Source organism: Plecotus auritus (assembly GCF_963455305.1).
Source record: "Plecotus auritus genome assembly, chromosome: 5".
Lineage (NCBI taxonomy): Eukaryota > Metazoa > Chordata > Mammalia > Chiroptera > Vespertilionidae > Plecotus > Plecotus auritus.
In genome coordinates this window covers 121861504-121877131 of record NC_137776.1, presented here as the reverse complement: position 1 = coordinate 121877131, position 15628 = coordinate 121861504, and the positions used below count along the sequence as shown (strand labels likewise).

Sequence of the window (15628 nt, the reverse complement as noted above, 5' to 3'; positions counted from 1 at the left end):
ATAATCACTTGTGAGCATTAACTTAAATGAAAGGACCTCAGAATTCATTTCAAAATAAGCTGTAAGTTTCCTTAATAAAATAATGATGGTGCATTGATTCTATCCAAAAAGTTAATTGTTAACTACAACATACCTACCAAATCATGCTCAACTGCTAGCCTTATCATTTTAGAAATCCAATGGTAATAACTTTCTTCAGGCCTCAACCACTGCAAACTTACCACACTTAAAAGAATTAGGTCATACAACATTATTTGGTAAAACAATGTTCTGCATCCTTCATGGAATTGCAATCCTATGGAGGGGGAGGCTAAAGGGGATGGAAATATTAGGGGGAACCTACCATTCAGTAAAAATTTTTCCTAATGATTTAATCTCAAAAGAAAACCTCAAATTCATAAAAGGAATTTAATGCTGCCTGAAAGTAGCTATAGAGCTTCTTCCTTTAAACAATATCTACCATGGTTACCACCACTTAATTAAATTCTAGATCATGTCTACAAAAGCAGTTATTGCTGAACATTAGTCTGCTAATATAAGTGAATAATTACTCAATATTTTAAAAGTAAACATTTACTGCCATTTATTATAGTTATCTTTGCACCAGCACACTTGTGACTCATTGCGTCTACATGCAAAATCACTTCACATTTCCAGGCTGCCGACTGAAAGTAAAATGAGAGGGCAAGGATGAAGAATCTCAAGTGTCCTTTCCAGCTCTAAAAGACACAAGCACATTGAAGGTAGGAACCTCCTCTTCCTCTCACTTACATCCCTCCCCCAATCCTTTCACTGTATCCTGCACATACCAAGTCTATTGGTTAAGCACATTACCATGACCACAAATTATACTCTTAAACAAAACCCCAAAACCAAACAGGAAAGCAAAACAAAATATATCATTTTGACACAATTAAAAACGTGTATATGACCATACATTAGGCTACAAGAGAAAGAAACAAAAATAGGACAAGATCTTTTCAACACAAATAGCAAAGGATTAACATCCTACAGATAAGAAAAATAAACTAACATCTCAATATCTTTTGTTTAAGACAAAAGATATAAAAAGTCAATAAAGAGGAAATCCAAATAGTCAGAAACATACAGAAAAGGCTTAACGTACTAGAAACTAGAGAAATGCAAATGAAAACAAAAAGATACCATATTTCAACTAAATATCAAAAATAAGAAATCTTAAAATAGCCAACGTTGGCAAAGATGTAGAGAAAATAGTATGCATTCCCTGACAAGGTATAAACTGTCACAACTAGTTTGTAGAGCAATCTAACAATGTTTAGTACAAATGAAAATGTACCCTCAACTCAAATTCTAGGTCTATGTCCAAAATCTTGTTCATTTGTACAAGGTAAAACATACAAAGATGTTCAGAATGGAAAATGACCTATATAGTCCTTAATAGAGAGACAGAAAAGTAAGCATAAACATATCCCTACAATGAAATACTAGGCAGAATAACTTAAAGGGAATGAATTGGCTCTCGATAAATGAAATAGCAAAAGGTTCAAAAACACCCCTAGTCAGTTTGGCTCAGTGGATACAGCATCGGCCCTCAGACTGGAGGGTCTCGGGTTCGATTCCTGGTCAAGGGCACATACTTGGGCTGCGGTTCGCTCCCTGGTCCTAGTGGAGGCGCATGAGGGAGGCAACCAGTAATATGTCTCTCTCACATTGATGTTTCTCTCTGTTTCTCCCCCTCCCTTCCACTCTCTCTAAAAATCAATGGAAAAATATACTCAGGTGAGGATTAACAACAAAAGTTCAAAAACGTATTGGGGAGCGGGGGGGGGGGGGGGAGAGCAAGATACAAAATTATTCACTCATGAAAATGTTCTGGAATTAAATCGTGGCATTTGTTGCACAAGCCTGTGAATATACTAAAACCTACTAAATGTTAGACTTCAAAGGGGTGAATGTGATGATATGTGAATTATATCTCAATTGAAGAAAAGATTCGCCCAGTATGACACTCTTTATGAATATTTTAAGACACAATACCCTATTACTTACAGTAATATAAATGTGCAAATGTACATAAATAGATGGAAGAAAGGCTGAAGAGCTGGAAGAAAAGGTTGAGTAGCATTTAGAAATTTTAGTTGAATCTATAATACTTTAAATCCCTAAAATCAAAACAAGGAAGCAAATATGATAAAATGTAAACATTTCCATTCTTGGTAGTGGGGATTTGAATGTTTGTTATCATTCTTTCCATTTTGTTTTCCTGTACTTTTTTTTTTTTTTTAGAACTATCAAAAGGGCACAAAACAGGCATATCACAAGTGACAAAATGGTAAATACGTAGTACATACATAAGATACCTGTCATTACTAATCAACTATATGCAAATAAAAATGGGGTATTATTTCATCCAGTAGATTGGCAAAGATTAAAAAAACAACAACTGGGGGGCAGGGAGGTCAACCAAAGGACTTGTATCCATGCAAATGAGCATGACCAATGGACACAGACAACAGGGGGCGGGGGATGTGCTGGGGGGCAGGAGCAGGCGGGGAGAGGTCAATGGAGGGAAAAGGAGACATATGTAAAACTTTCAACAATAAAGAATTTTAAAAAAACTGCCTGGCCAGTGTGGCTCAGTGGCTGAGCCACAAGCTATGAACTTGGAGGTCACAGTGCAATTCCCGGTCAAGGCACGGATTGCGGGTTCAATCCCAGTGTGGGGTGTGCAAAAGGTAGCAGATCAATGATTCTCTCTCATCACTGATGTTTCTATCTCTCTCTCCCTCTCCTTTCCTCCCTGAAATCAATAAAAATATATTTTAAAATAAATAAAAACTATTAATTCCCAGTACTGGCGACCACGTGGGGAAATAGGCAGTATAAACTGGTGCATCTTTTTGGAGGAAAGTTGGTGATGCATATCAAAATTTAAAATCTACATACCTTGACTCACCTACCTCCCATCTGGAAAGTTAACATAAAAAATTATTGGAAAACCATAGGAATAAATGTCAAGTCCTCGGCTAGGTGACTCTGTTGGTCGGAGTATCATCTGGTACACCAAAAGGTTGCTGGTTCCATCCCCAGTTGGGGCAGATGCTGAAGGCAACCCATCAATGTTTTTCTCTTTCTCTCTCTCTCTCTCTCTCTCTCTCTCTCTCTCTCTCTCTCTCTCTCTCTCCCCCCCCCCCCCACCCTTCCTCTGTCTCTAAAAATCAATGAAACACGTGCTCAGGTGAGGATTTAAATGAATGTCAAGGACGTTCACATAGCATTATTCATATCAAATTCAAACTGAGAACAATCTATATGTCCAAATAATGTATAACAAATCTATATTCAATGTAACACCATAAAATTCAGCTTTAAAAAGATGACATTCCATCTGTGCAAGGGTAAGAATATCTATCTGCGCATCAGTGCTTTATCCCCAGCTCTGTACAACTGTGCAATGTAATTTCTCAATTTCTATGATATTTATAACGAAAGCTCTTTTTTAAAAAACACTTATGAACTACCTGTATTATCATCAATGGGCAAGTATTTATCCAAAGACTCTTTTCAGACAAGTTATAGTCCCAAAAATGAATACAGCACTACAAACAAGAATAAGGAGAACCACAAAGTATAAGAGAATAAAATATTAAGCATTACAATATATGTTATTAGGAAGAGAATGAACTAAAGAGATTCTGGCCACATGACAAATGATTACACAAAACAAATGATTTAAGGGAGTATGATTTTGTATCACTGAATAAGAGAATTTCTCTTTCTACATGTCAGCTTCTTCTCTGAGGAGTAAAAGCATGAACTAAAACGAAGTATAAAAACCAAAGGAACAAAATATAGACATCTATATTATTTCCATTAGGGCAATGTGAAACATTGTTTCAAAGATCAAAAATATTCTACATTCTAGTCAAATAAATTAAAATCCAATAAAGTTCAGGAATATATTGAGTTCTTGCTTAATTTTGTAATTGGTATAATTGTATTTAACATCTTCCCCCTGCAAGTTCTTTTTTGAAAACTTAAGTCACTAAGAGATTAAAAAAAAATTCCACATCTTAGAACTATAAAGCTGTGTTAAGCAGTAGGAGTCATCTGTAATAAATGACCAGAAAAGAGAGCTGAAGGGCTAAGGTTGGTCCATGGGAAGAAAACTTCAAAGAACCAAGAGAAGGAACAAAGGATATTTAAGGTAAAATTATGAAACCCATTGATACCCCTACTCTGTCTACCTCACGGAGGTAATTCTATAGAGGGTCCCCTAAAATAATAGATGTAAAAGGCTTCTACAGAACATAGATAACACAGTATAAAATGGATATTAAGTATACACTATATCCAGTAAAACCAAAGTTTGAGATTTCCTTTTCTGAAAAATATTGTTAGATAATTGTTACACTGGAATTTACCCAGGCAAATGCCTTGGAAGATTTATCTTTTCTCTTTCCACTAAATGAATGTTTTATTAGCAACAATAATGGTTTTTAAAAATCAGCTTCCACATATTAAGAGGGCAGTTTATATGTGCCAGGTTGTATGCTGAATACTTTATACTAGAGGTTCTCCAAGTGTAGCCCGTGGACCCCAGGATCCCCAAGACCTTTTCCAGGGATTGGCAAAGTTAAAATTATTTTCATAACAACTCTAAGACATTAGTTGCCTTTTTTCACTCTCATTCACTCCTGAGTGTACAGTAGAATTTTCCAGAAGCTACAATGACATGTGATAACACAACAGATTGAACACAGAAGCACATAACAGGATCCAGTTGTCTTCTATTTAACAAAACATTAAAGAGACACAAAAAATAAAACAATGTCACTCTTTTTCCTCTTCTTTTGTTTTAGAATTTGTTTAAAATGTCTCCACTTTAATATCTAATCCAGTAAATGTTAATAGATAAAACTTGAACAGAAAAAGCTCTTTGGAGTCCTCAACTTTTAAGTGTAAAGGGGTCTGAAGACCAATAAATTTGAGAATACCTGATTAATATTCAATCAACTTCTGAGGTACTGGTTCTGTTCAATCATCATTCCCTTAAGTCAGTGGTCGGCAAAGTCGTTAGTCAACAGAGCCAAATATCAACAGTACAACGATTGAAATTTCTTTTGAGAGCCAAATTTTTTAAACTTAAACTTCTTCTAACGCCACTTCTTCAAAATAGACTCGCCCAGGCCGTGGTATTTTGTGGAAGAGCCACACTCAAGGGGCCAAAGAGCCGCATGTGGCTCACAAGCCAGTGGTCGGCAAACTCATTAGTCAACAGAGCCGCAGTTTGCCGACCACTGCCTTAACACAAATGAGGACACAAATGAGAAAAAGACACAAAAGTGACTTGCTCAAGATCACACCAGACACCAGATATCTCTTAAATCAGCATGTGAATACAAGTTCTAACCTTAACTCCTCACCACTGAGCAATTCAAGATAGTTCAAGATCACTTTTAGATAGCTACATGTTAATCCCTGTTTAAAAGGCAATGTTCTATACTGGGTCTTTACTCTTTGACTTTCAGTCTTAAAAAGTAATGACTGCTCATTGTAGTGCTTTAAATATATAGAATTAACTTTTTTTTAATCAAACACTGCAAAAATAACCCCATCACCACCAGCACCTTCAGCACCCTCTGAGAAAACTATTGATAAGAGTTTTTACTTATATATATACACGCATAAATATTTTTATCTGGTTAAGCACATTTTTAAATGGATCACACTGATTTAGTAACTAGCCTTATTTCACTTAATTTACCTTGAAGATCTTCCTGCACCTACAAATAGATTTACCTCTTTTTGTATAGATTACCATCATTTACTCCTACTCAACTGAGAAAAGTCCCCTTATGGCTTACTATTAAAAAACAGTCACAAGAAAGATGATGTGCCTTTGTAGTTGTGAAGCCAAAATCTGTTAAAAAAAATTCCTAGAAGTAAAATTCTGGGCCAACGGGTATAAATGTTTACAATCTTATTAGATTTTGCCAAATGCCCTCCAAAATGTCTGTGCCCAATTTACATTCTCACTAACACCACATAAGAGTTCCTCCAGCAACTGAGTTTTCAGGTGCCTTAGAAAATTACACTTACGTTGCTCCAAAATGCCAAGTAATAAAACTATTCTCACTGGTCATCTTAATTACATACAGAATTCTACACAAATCTTATTAACACTCACTGAGTGTTACAGTATAGTTTTCCATCTTTATTTTTCCTTACACCTTTTAAATACCTCAAAAGAGAAAATACATCAGGTGCATACAATATCTGCAACGAGTAAACCCTCAAATTTTAGATACCCTGATAAAAAGTTATTCAAATTATTTCAGAACACAAATCAGAACGACACAGTAAAGCTGGGTCAAACACTTAAATCAAAGGAAAGTTATATATGTGGATTTATTAGGCTTTATCTGCCCACTCAAAGGACTAAGGCTACAAATAAAAAGCTATCAATTCATACCATTGGCCAAATTAGCTTACATAAAATAATAAGCAACAGATTTCATATCATAAATGTCAGTGGAACAGATTGTAATAGTAAGGAGAGCTGTAATTAAAAAGAAAGTTCATTCAAATTCACATCATACTGTAAATGAAAACATTAATATTTTAAACGAAATGTTTTGAATATAACTATTCATTTTAGTCATATCAGACTATTATAAATCTTTGGTACTAATAAACAAGATATGGTCTTTTTTTCAAGTAGATGGTTTTAAAATGCATTATGCTCTGACCTGCCTATTCTATAACAGCTAATGGATACTCTAGGCTTCACCATTTCAACAAAATCTCTCTCTCTCTCTCTCTCTCTCTCTCTCTCTCTCTCTCTCTCTCTCTCTCGTTTAGGACTTTAGGATTTGTGTTAGTTTTAAATTGAAAATCTCCAATACATCTTTGGGACAGAGCAAAATCTCATTAAATCAAGTTCAATTAGCTCAATCCTGAAATGGCATATGTAATTCTCATTAGGCAACAAGTTGACGATACTATAATTTCTTCCTCTACAAGTTCTCATAATATTACTGTGAAATAAAGGAAATCAACCTGAAAATTAATTCACTTTTTCAAACCAAAGATTTATGAAACTAAGGAAGGACTCATCCATCTTTGTGGCTAAGGGATTCATCCTCAGTGCTAAGGTCCACTTCTGTTTATCTGCTACTGTGTATAGTGAAAGTGACTTAACTTATTAATAGCCATTCAGAGTTTAGAATATGTGCATCCCCTTTAAGTATTTTGTGACTCGGATTTTTCACAAAGCCATTTTTGTAGTTTCTCCCATTTTCAATCCTAACACTTATAGATCTATAATATCACAAATATAGCACCTTAAAAGGTATAGAAGTTGACTTAGAAATGCCTGGCATTTTTATTCTGTGCCTATTCTTATCAGTTTGAAAGATATTATAGGCCAAAAAATGAATCCCAGGATTAAGTGGCATGTTTGGTGTTAAATGAATTTACAACTATCCCCAATGAACAGAGAAACCTTCCCTTGCAATCTGAATCATGTGTAATTACAGTATGACAAGGTCTCTCCTGGGCTATGTAAGCTGGCATTTTTCCCAGGACTTGTCACATCATGGGAAGCACACATACAAATAAAAATCCAAAAATAAACATTTTAAAACAATGGCTTATAGACTACATAAAGAAACTCCACAGTTGAGAATAAAAATTGAAGAGCCCAACAGACAAGCTGACATCTCACCACAGACATCTGGGAGACTTAGTATTATCAAGTGGCTCACCACGCCTAGCAACAGCTCCCAGGTGTGGGCTGTGTGGGCAGCACCCTCACATTCCCTCAGGCTGGACAGAAAACCATTAGGTATGGGGAGTAAAGGGGAACATCACCACACACACCCACGGAAGCAGAGAATGGTGGTGAAATATGGGGAGGTTGATCATCTTTCATTTCATAATGCCAATTTGTAGATTGTTATGGCACCTAAACAAAGTTATCTTAAGAGCTACATCCTCTGCCAACTGACTTAGTTTCCCTGATTCAATAAACATGGCTTTTTTTGTTAAGTGTATTTCACCTCGAAGTGAATAGCAGTGTAATAGTGTGTAACAAGGATCTTAGAAGATGGTTTCTTTTGTTTAAATTCCTCTGCAGTGGCTCTATGGGCACATGGAGAAGGGAGAGGGAGATTCCAAGAGGCATCATACCCAACCTCTGAGAGAGGGACAGAAACTTGACAATACTCATCCTTATCACAGTTCTGAGGAAATGTGAATAATATCCCTGGTTATATTTTGATAGAAAATGCTAGCAAAATCTAAATGTCTTTCCCTGTAGGCCATGCATGTTCCTCCCCATCTATTAGAAGCTGGATTCATTTATTAACCATCCAGCAGAGCCCATCAAATCCAACTATTCAAGTTTCAAAAGGAACTATAAAACAGACCACTAAAGGCAAAACATACATCCTACATTGCAGTACATGAGCTCTGGAAACAAAAACAAGCATTAACACAAGCCTCTCCCACCTCTAAGGCGCACAGCATCTCTCTTTATTCCGCCCCCTGAATGTTCAATAATTTCCACGTAGCTCTAAGCAGAATGGATTTATTATGATGTGACCCTAAGAAGCTGCAGGAGTTCTAGATGCCAATAAAGATTACGGATCAAATGGAAGATAACTACTAACCATTGTGTCCACTTAGATAAATAAACCTGCTCACAAACAAAGCACCTTATTGTATTTATATTGTTGCCTCCACTAATCCAACTAAAACAACCAGACAGCTTTCCAGAGGCTGTGGGGAACAGAAATCAGGATTTCTCAAACTCTCTCTCAATTTCTTTTAAAATAACACCCGGTTTCTTTTCTTCTAAACTGTCTTATCCTTTCTGGAAAATGTTTGGGAACCCAAGGCTCAGCAGGATTACGCAAACTAGAGACCAAGGCTAAAAACCAAGGTGGGGAAGGACTGAAACACAGGACAAAACATCGTTCCTCTGAAACTTAGACTGGACCTGCTTCCCTTGCAGATCACATCGGGCAGACATTTCATTTCGGAAGGTTGTTCAAAATCGAATGAGCAGTTAAGTGCCATTGGGGACTATGGATGAGTAAACCCCCCAACTAAACATAAAATATTGACCATGTAGGCTGGGGGTGGCTAATCCACAAAAGGAAAAGTCTGTGACAACTGGGTACTCAATGCCTCCGATACAGCGAGGAAGGCAGAGAAGACCCCCAAGAGAGACGACTTCTCTAGAAGGAACAATAACTACATCCTATACATTCTCTGCCAATAACACAGGTAAGTCTCCATTTCTTTGCGGGGTGGGGGGAGCTCAAGCTGTTTATTCCCTCCAGCCCCACTCCCCACACCCAACAACTAATTGCACCTTTCCCACAGAACCCGCGGCTAACCCCAGAGGACCGGTGAGGGCTGGCTTGGGATGAATAAACACTCGACACCTGACGGTGCTTTCTCTTCGGTGACTTTCACGCAGCCAAAGCCGCCTGCACAGGCGGGAGCCCGGACCTCGCCAGCGCGGCGCCGCGCACCCGGGTCCCAAGGCTCCGCGGGCGAGCGCGACTAGGGGGGCGGGGAGAGGGGAGGGAGAGGGGCCAGGGACCGCCGGGCCAAGCGATTGTTCCCTCCGCCAGCAAAGACATTTTTTATCGAGCTCCTTTTGTACTCGAGCCCTACCTCTTTTTGGCCTAGGGAAGCTTTCGTGCAAGTGGAAGACGACTTTCTCCACAAAGTGCTGAATGTTACTGTGCTCCGGGCCGCGCACGAACACCATCCAGTCGTGGGTGAAGCCCTCCACGGTGGGTTTTTTCCTCACCTGGGCGCGGTGCCCCAGCTCGAGCTTCACCTGCACGGCACACTGCGGGCAGCGGGAGGAGAGACAGCCGTGAACGACAGGAAGGCGACGCGTTCGACCCTGCACATTGCGCCTGACATTTTTTTTTCCTCCTTGAAACGCACATAAAAGGCACCGGCGGTGCCCTCTGCATCCACGTTTCACGCGCGTGGGCGCGCACACTCCACACCCCCCAAATACACCCCACCAGCCGGCCCGGCCCCCGGCGCCCCGGGCCCAGCATCTACACCCGCCTGGATTGTAACGGAATGTTACCCCCATTAGGAAGGGGGTCCGGGGTCTGGGGAAAGGGGGAAAGCACACTCAGCCACTACAAGCACGACAACAAATGCATCGGAAACAAATTAGAAGACTATTAGGAGACGATGCCGGGACGGTTTCCCGGCGTGGGAGGGGAGGTAGCTGGGACTCCGAAGAGGGTTCGGACGAGCCCCCTCTCTGAAATTACCACGGCGACAGGCACACGCCGAGGAAGTCTTTGTGTACGTGTGTGTGTGCGTGCGTGTGGAGCGCTGTGCCAGGCTGAATGGAAACTACAGGCAGCCTCTGCCGATGGGCACAAACTCCCGTGCTCCGATCATGGAGTTCGTGCACAACAAAAATGAGACCCAGTCACACACACATACACACACCCGCAGGAACACGCCGAGGCATCCATAACTTAAGGCACCCCGCACCCTCCAGCGAAAAGCCCCACGCGATCGGCGAGGCCATCCTAACGGAGCCCCCGCAACACACTTCCAAGAGCCAAAGTGGCCCCAAAGTACCTCCCACCTTCCCCCAAAAATGAAATTCAGAAAGGCAGGGCGGCGGGCGGACAGTCACAGAGCCTGGACTGCGCGCAGCCCCTCGCGGGGGCAAAGTTGCGTGCGGCCCCGCCGCTGTCAGCCCGCACACCCGGCTCACACACGCGCGCCGCGGAAAACGCACCATCGTAGCGGCCGCCGAGGCTGCTCACCGCGTCCCCGGACTGTGCCCGCGGCTCCCGGCGGCGGCTGCGGCTGAAATATGGCTGAGTTATTATTCGCCTCCTTCCACCGTGTGTGTGAGTGCGCGCGTGTGAGCGAGAGTGCGCTTCTTGCGATTGCAAAGAGAGGCGAGGAGGGAGGAGGCGCGGGGGGTGGAGGAGAGAGAGAGAGAGAGAGAGAGAGAGAGAGAGAGAGAGAGAGAGAGAGAGAGAGAGAGAGAATGTGTGTGTGCGCGCGCGCGCGCCGTGGGGGGGGGGGTGGAGGGAGGGGAGCAGAGGCTGAGGGAGAGGCAGCAGCTCCCTGCAAACCGTACCAACATTTTCTAATTGAAACCGCTGAGCGCTGGCGCTGTCTGTGGCGGCACAGGGCGAGGGAGGGAAGGCGGGGGATGGGGGGATCTTTTATTATTATTATTATTATTTTGCATGTACTTACCGAGCTAGCCATGCCTGGGGGCTCGGAGGTTTGCTGGGGTGTTGTGAGGTACCCCCCTCCCCGCCCCCCTCAGCTGTAATTCATGAAGAGGCTGCTATGAATGAGAGCGCGCCCAGGAGCAGAGGGTAGATGGCGGACATTCTCTGCCTTTTTCCCCCGCGTTCGCTCGCTCGCTCGCTCGCTCGCTCGCTGGGTTATTAAACTCAGCTCCAAAAGCAAAAGCAGCAGCGGCAGCAGCAGCTCCAGGGCCAGAGGATAGATTCCGGAGCATGCGCCGTGGCGTCTGGCACCCGGGCTCCCAGCCTCTCCGGGCGGAGGGAGGGCGGAGCGCGCGGGGAGGCCGAGCGAGCGAGCCAGGGGGAGCTCGAAAGAGCCAATCGCCGGCCACCTCCCGAAACCCGGCGGCTGGGAGCGCCGCACTGGAACGCCCCGCTTAAAGTAACAGGTTCCCGCTGGGGGTGGGGTGCGCAGGGTGGGGAGGAGGGCGGGGCGGGGAGGGGGCGTTGGAGTGGGGAGAGAGGCCAGCTGGGGAGCCACCCCTGCCCATGTGTAAACTCCCTTCGCCCTACAATAAAAAACGGATTACAACTGCTGGAATGTAGCCACTGCCCAGAGCCCCCAGCAGCCAGAGAAGGGGTGTTAAATCAAGTGTTTGGCGTTAGTTAGCACGCTGGAGGGAGGGAGGGAGGGGCTTTCTTTTACTTTCCACCACGTCTTTTTGTGGTTTTGTGCTGACAAGGCAAGAACTCTCACCCAAACAAACTTATTTAAAGACTGAGCAAGAGAAATACCATCCTACAAATAAGCATGAATAAGCGATCGCTGAGACTGTTATAACCGGCAACAATCACCTGGCCCCCTTCCCTATCCACTCACAGGCGCCGGGCCCCCGCGCTCCCCACCCATCTGCCACTGCCACCGCCACTGAAACTGTAAAGATGAAATGAACCAGAGAGAAAAAAGAATGCTATTTCCTTCCAAGGGAACGCCTCCCGCGTTGGTAGTCCACGGCGGGGAGGCATCACAAAGCAGTGCCCAGGTGAAGGCGAAATACCTGGGAGCGCCGGGTGCAGACCCTCCGGGAGGATGCTTGGAGTGGTTTTCTCCGGGATGTTTTCCCTCCTTTCAGCCTGCCGGGTTGCATCAGAACGTGGAGGATTGTCCTCTGAGGAAGCGAGAGGCAACTGAGAGCCTTAAAATATCAGATAAAGTGTATACTGACTGTAATGTGCATAAATTGGATTCTAATCTTTAGGCGTATTGGTGACAGCCAACGTAATCCCATCTCTGCGTATTAATCCGGTTAGGTTCCCCGAGTGACAACCAGTCGCGGAAGTGTTCCCAGAGTCGCGCGCCTGCAACGTTCCCACTCGGGTTGTTTGGTCTCGGTGGCCGGGGATGGAACAGCTCAGCCACGCGTGGGGCGGGGTGAGGAATACTGACTAGCTTCCTTTAGCAACGCAGACAACCTTTACAAAGGAAACGGATAAGATCTAGACAATTGATTTGAAAGTGAAAGATGGGTGTAACTTAGGTTCGTTAAATAAAGATCCTTGCATCTCCCTAGTTGCTTTTCTGCCACCTAGATCTTCTTTTCTCCCCCTTTTCCCCTCGCTTTCCAACTTCTTTTCTGATTCTTTCCTTTGGCTTCATACTATTTTCCCAACCTTCGCGCTTTACTTGCTTCTTTTCTTCTTTCTGGCTCAACTTTCTTGCTTTCTTTTCATTTTTCTTTCATAAAACCACAAAAGCAAGTCGTCTTGGCCCTTGGGTTAAAGAGAGTAGTGTAACGGGAAGAAGGGTACCTGGAGCATCCGGGGTCTTACTTGTTAATTTTCACTTCTCCCAGCTGCTCACACACACAAAAAAATAACCCGAATCAGATCCTCCACTTACAACCAAGAAAATTCTCTGACTTAAGGACCCCAACTTCTCCCATCTCTCTATTGAAATTTAGCACAGAGTGGAGAGAACGACGGAGGGAGAAGCATTTTAATCCAAGGGCTTAGATTTCTCATCTGACCTACATGTACATGGATGCATATCATGTACCTGTAGGTGTGTCTGTGCATGCATAGGAGGACTAAATTTATATACACGTAGGCAAGCTGGGTGTTAGGACCGACATGAAGGGTGGACCTACTTGCTAAGCACTATTACATTTTTTTATAAAATAATCAAATTGGAAAGAAGCCCTTTGGTATAATAAGATTAGAAACTAATGGCTGTCTGGATGTGCCATTAGTAAAGCCATTTTCTATAAGGTGGCAACCATAGGCAGCCAGGGTAGCTCACCACACAGGTGAAAAACAACAATCCTATTTTTATTTTAACTTCAGGGTTTGACTAACTTCTCTTGAAACTTTCTCTTATAACTTGTACTCACGCTGAGAAACTGATGTCTCGTTTTTGCATTATGTGTTTGCTGAAATCATATTTATTCCAGTAGTCACCAATAAGTCATAGAGTCAGAGTCTTTTCCCATTGCCCCTCCTTTCTAGAAGAATGCTTTAAAAACCGAATGTAGGGGTAATTCTCATTATCCCGATCCTGAAAATATGGATTCCGTCAGTAGATGGCGCACAGAGCCCTTCCAGCGACGTCCTTACGTGACCTCTTTTAGAACAAAAAAGACCAGGAGTGAGGGGAGAAGAAAAAATATATAATCTTGAATACCCTAGAATAGATTCAACTTTTGGGTAAATTTATGCCAGTCTGTCAAGTTATTATTATAACATAATAATAAGCTGACTATTAATTAAAAACAATTAGAAGAGAATAATAACAGATTAATTTTATGTTGAGCGAATCTGAAGACGTTTGCCCTTTAAATGTGGTACAAATGTGAAACAACCTTTTGAGTACTTGACAATGTAATTGCCGATACTATTTTGCAAATAAATCTTAAGGCAAACCTCTTCCATACTAAATACCAAAAATATTAAACATGAAAGTGATGAGAGATAAAACCATCTGTCTATCCAAAAAAGCAATTATCTTACCAAAATGTGTACTGTAGGACTTAGCACAATATGAAGTACCATAGGGCTAGTTTTGAGGAACAGAAAACAAAAGCAATTGACCTCGTTATATCAAATAAAATGTTTGATGAAGAGTAAAAGAGGACAGTGTCTGGGACAGATCTTAACTCCTGATCACTACCATCACCATCATCCTCATTTTGGCTCCAGCCTTTTTTCTTGCAATTGTCTTGTTTAGTTTGGAAGTCGAGGGAAGTTCAGATGTTTCTAGCACAAAATAATGCCTTTAAAGAATAACTCTGGTATAAAGAAGCAACTGTTTTTTCTTATTAAAATTTTATCTATTTATTTGTTGTGATAGATTACTGATGTATAAACTCAAATAATCAAATCAGTAAAAAAAAATAACCATTGCTCATGCTTTGCTGTATGGATTTGGAGGAAAAGAAAGAAGATGCATGGGGTGGGGGGGATGATAATGGGACAGACACTAACCAGATATCTTGCAAATTTTAGACTCAGAATAATTAATCGTACACTTTTTCTGTGTACTTCACTCATGTGTTCATCCATGTGCCAGGCACAGAGTCAGGCTATAAGAATATAAGAATAGCAGGGTTCCTGCTCCCACAGACCAGAGAAGTTTCACCAAAACCTTTTCTTCTTAATTTTATAATACTTAAGTTTGGGATAAAGATTTGTGTCACACAGAAGCAAACAGCAAGCATATTTGACATGAACACCCCCAAGGACAAGAAAAAGAGTGGCACAAGATTAGAAGCTAGTAGTCATTGCCCTCAATTCTACCTATTAATAGTTAAAAGTAAGGTGGGAAGGGGGTGGTCTCTTTTATGCAACAGCAGCCAAGTCTTAATTCCCTTTCCTTGATCTTGAAATGTTTTCTCTGTTTACCTTACTGCAGCTATTTTAAGAAAAAAAAATATATATCACAATGAAAGAAAGCTAAAGTTTTTCAGCATCATCGACATATTTTCTTAGTTGAGACAGTCTCTCTGTTTCCTAATTTTTAGTTTCAAAATGTTCCATTTTTAACATTATGTTTAATTCATGATTCTGGGATAGTGTATTAGGAACTCCAGAATAGTACGAATCATTTGAAAAAACAATTGTTTTGATAACCACACCAGGACTTAGCCCATGACTATTTCCAGAGATAAGAAATACACAAAGATTTTTTAAACACTAGAGCCTCTTCACGTGTAAATTATTCCCTATGAGTAATTTAAGCAATGCACTTATACATTCAGAAGACAAGAGTGCCTCCGCACTTATTAATTTAGTGGGCTGTATCTCTAATGTAATGAATAGCACTAAAGGCCTTAAAATTAATCAAGGATATTTTGTAAGACCAACAATATGAAGCAAAATAAGTA

General features: G+C 41.5%; 1 protein-coding gene across 4 annotated transcripts in view; it reads right to left on the bottom strand.

Moving 5' to 3' along the window:
- MLLT3 (MLLT3 super elongation complex subunit) overlaps window positions 1–12634 on the bottom strand; it is a 268703-nt gene extending 256069 nt beyond the window's left edge. Inside the window, exons 1-2 of one of the 4 annotated variants that reach the window (XM_080668721.1) lie at window positions 12308–12634; window positions 9673–9853 (exon numbers count right to left, since the gene is read on the bottom strand). In XM_080668721.1, the coding sequence (XP_080524847.1) occupies window positions 9673–9853; window positions 12308–12397 (271 nt within the window). In that variant the 5' untranslated portion in view covers window positions 12398–12634. Of the gene's footprint in view, window positions 1–9672; window positions 9854–10780; window positions 10937–11253; window positions 11563–12307 lie in introns of those variants that run through there. The other 3 variants (XM_080668724.1, XM_080668722.1, XM_080668723.1) reach the window with 3 other exon arrangements.
- Between the last annotated feature and the right edge of the window lie 2994 nt (window positions 12635–15628).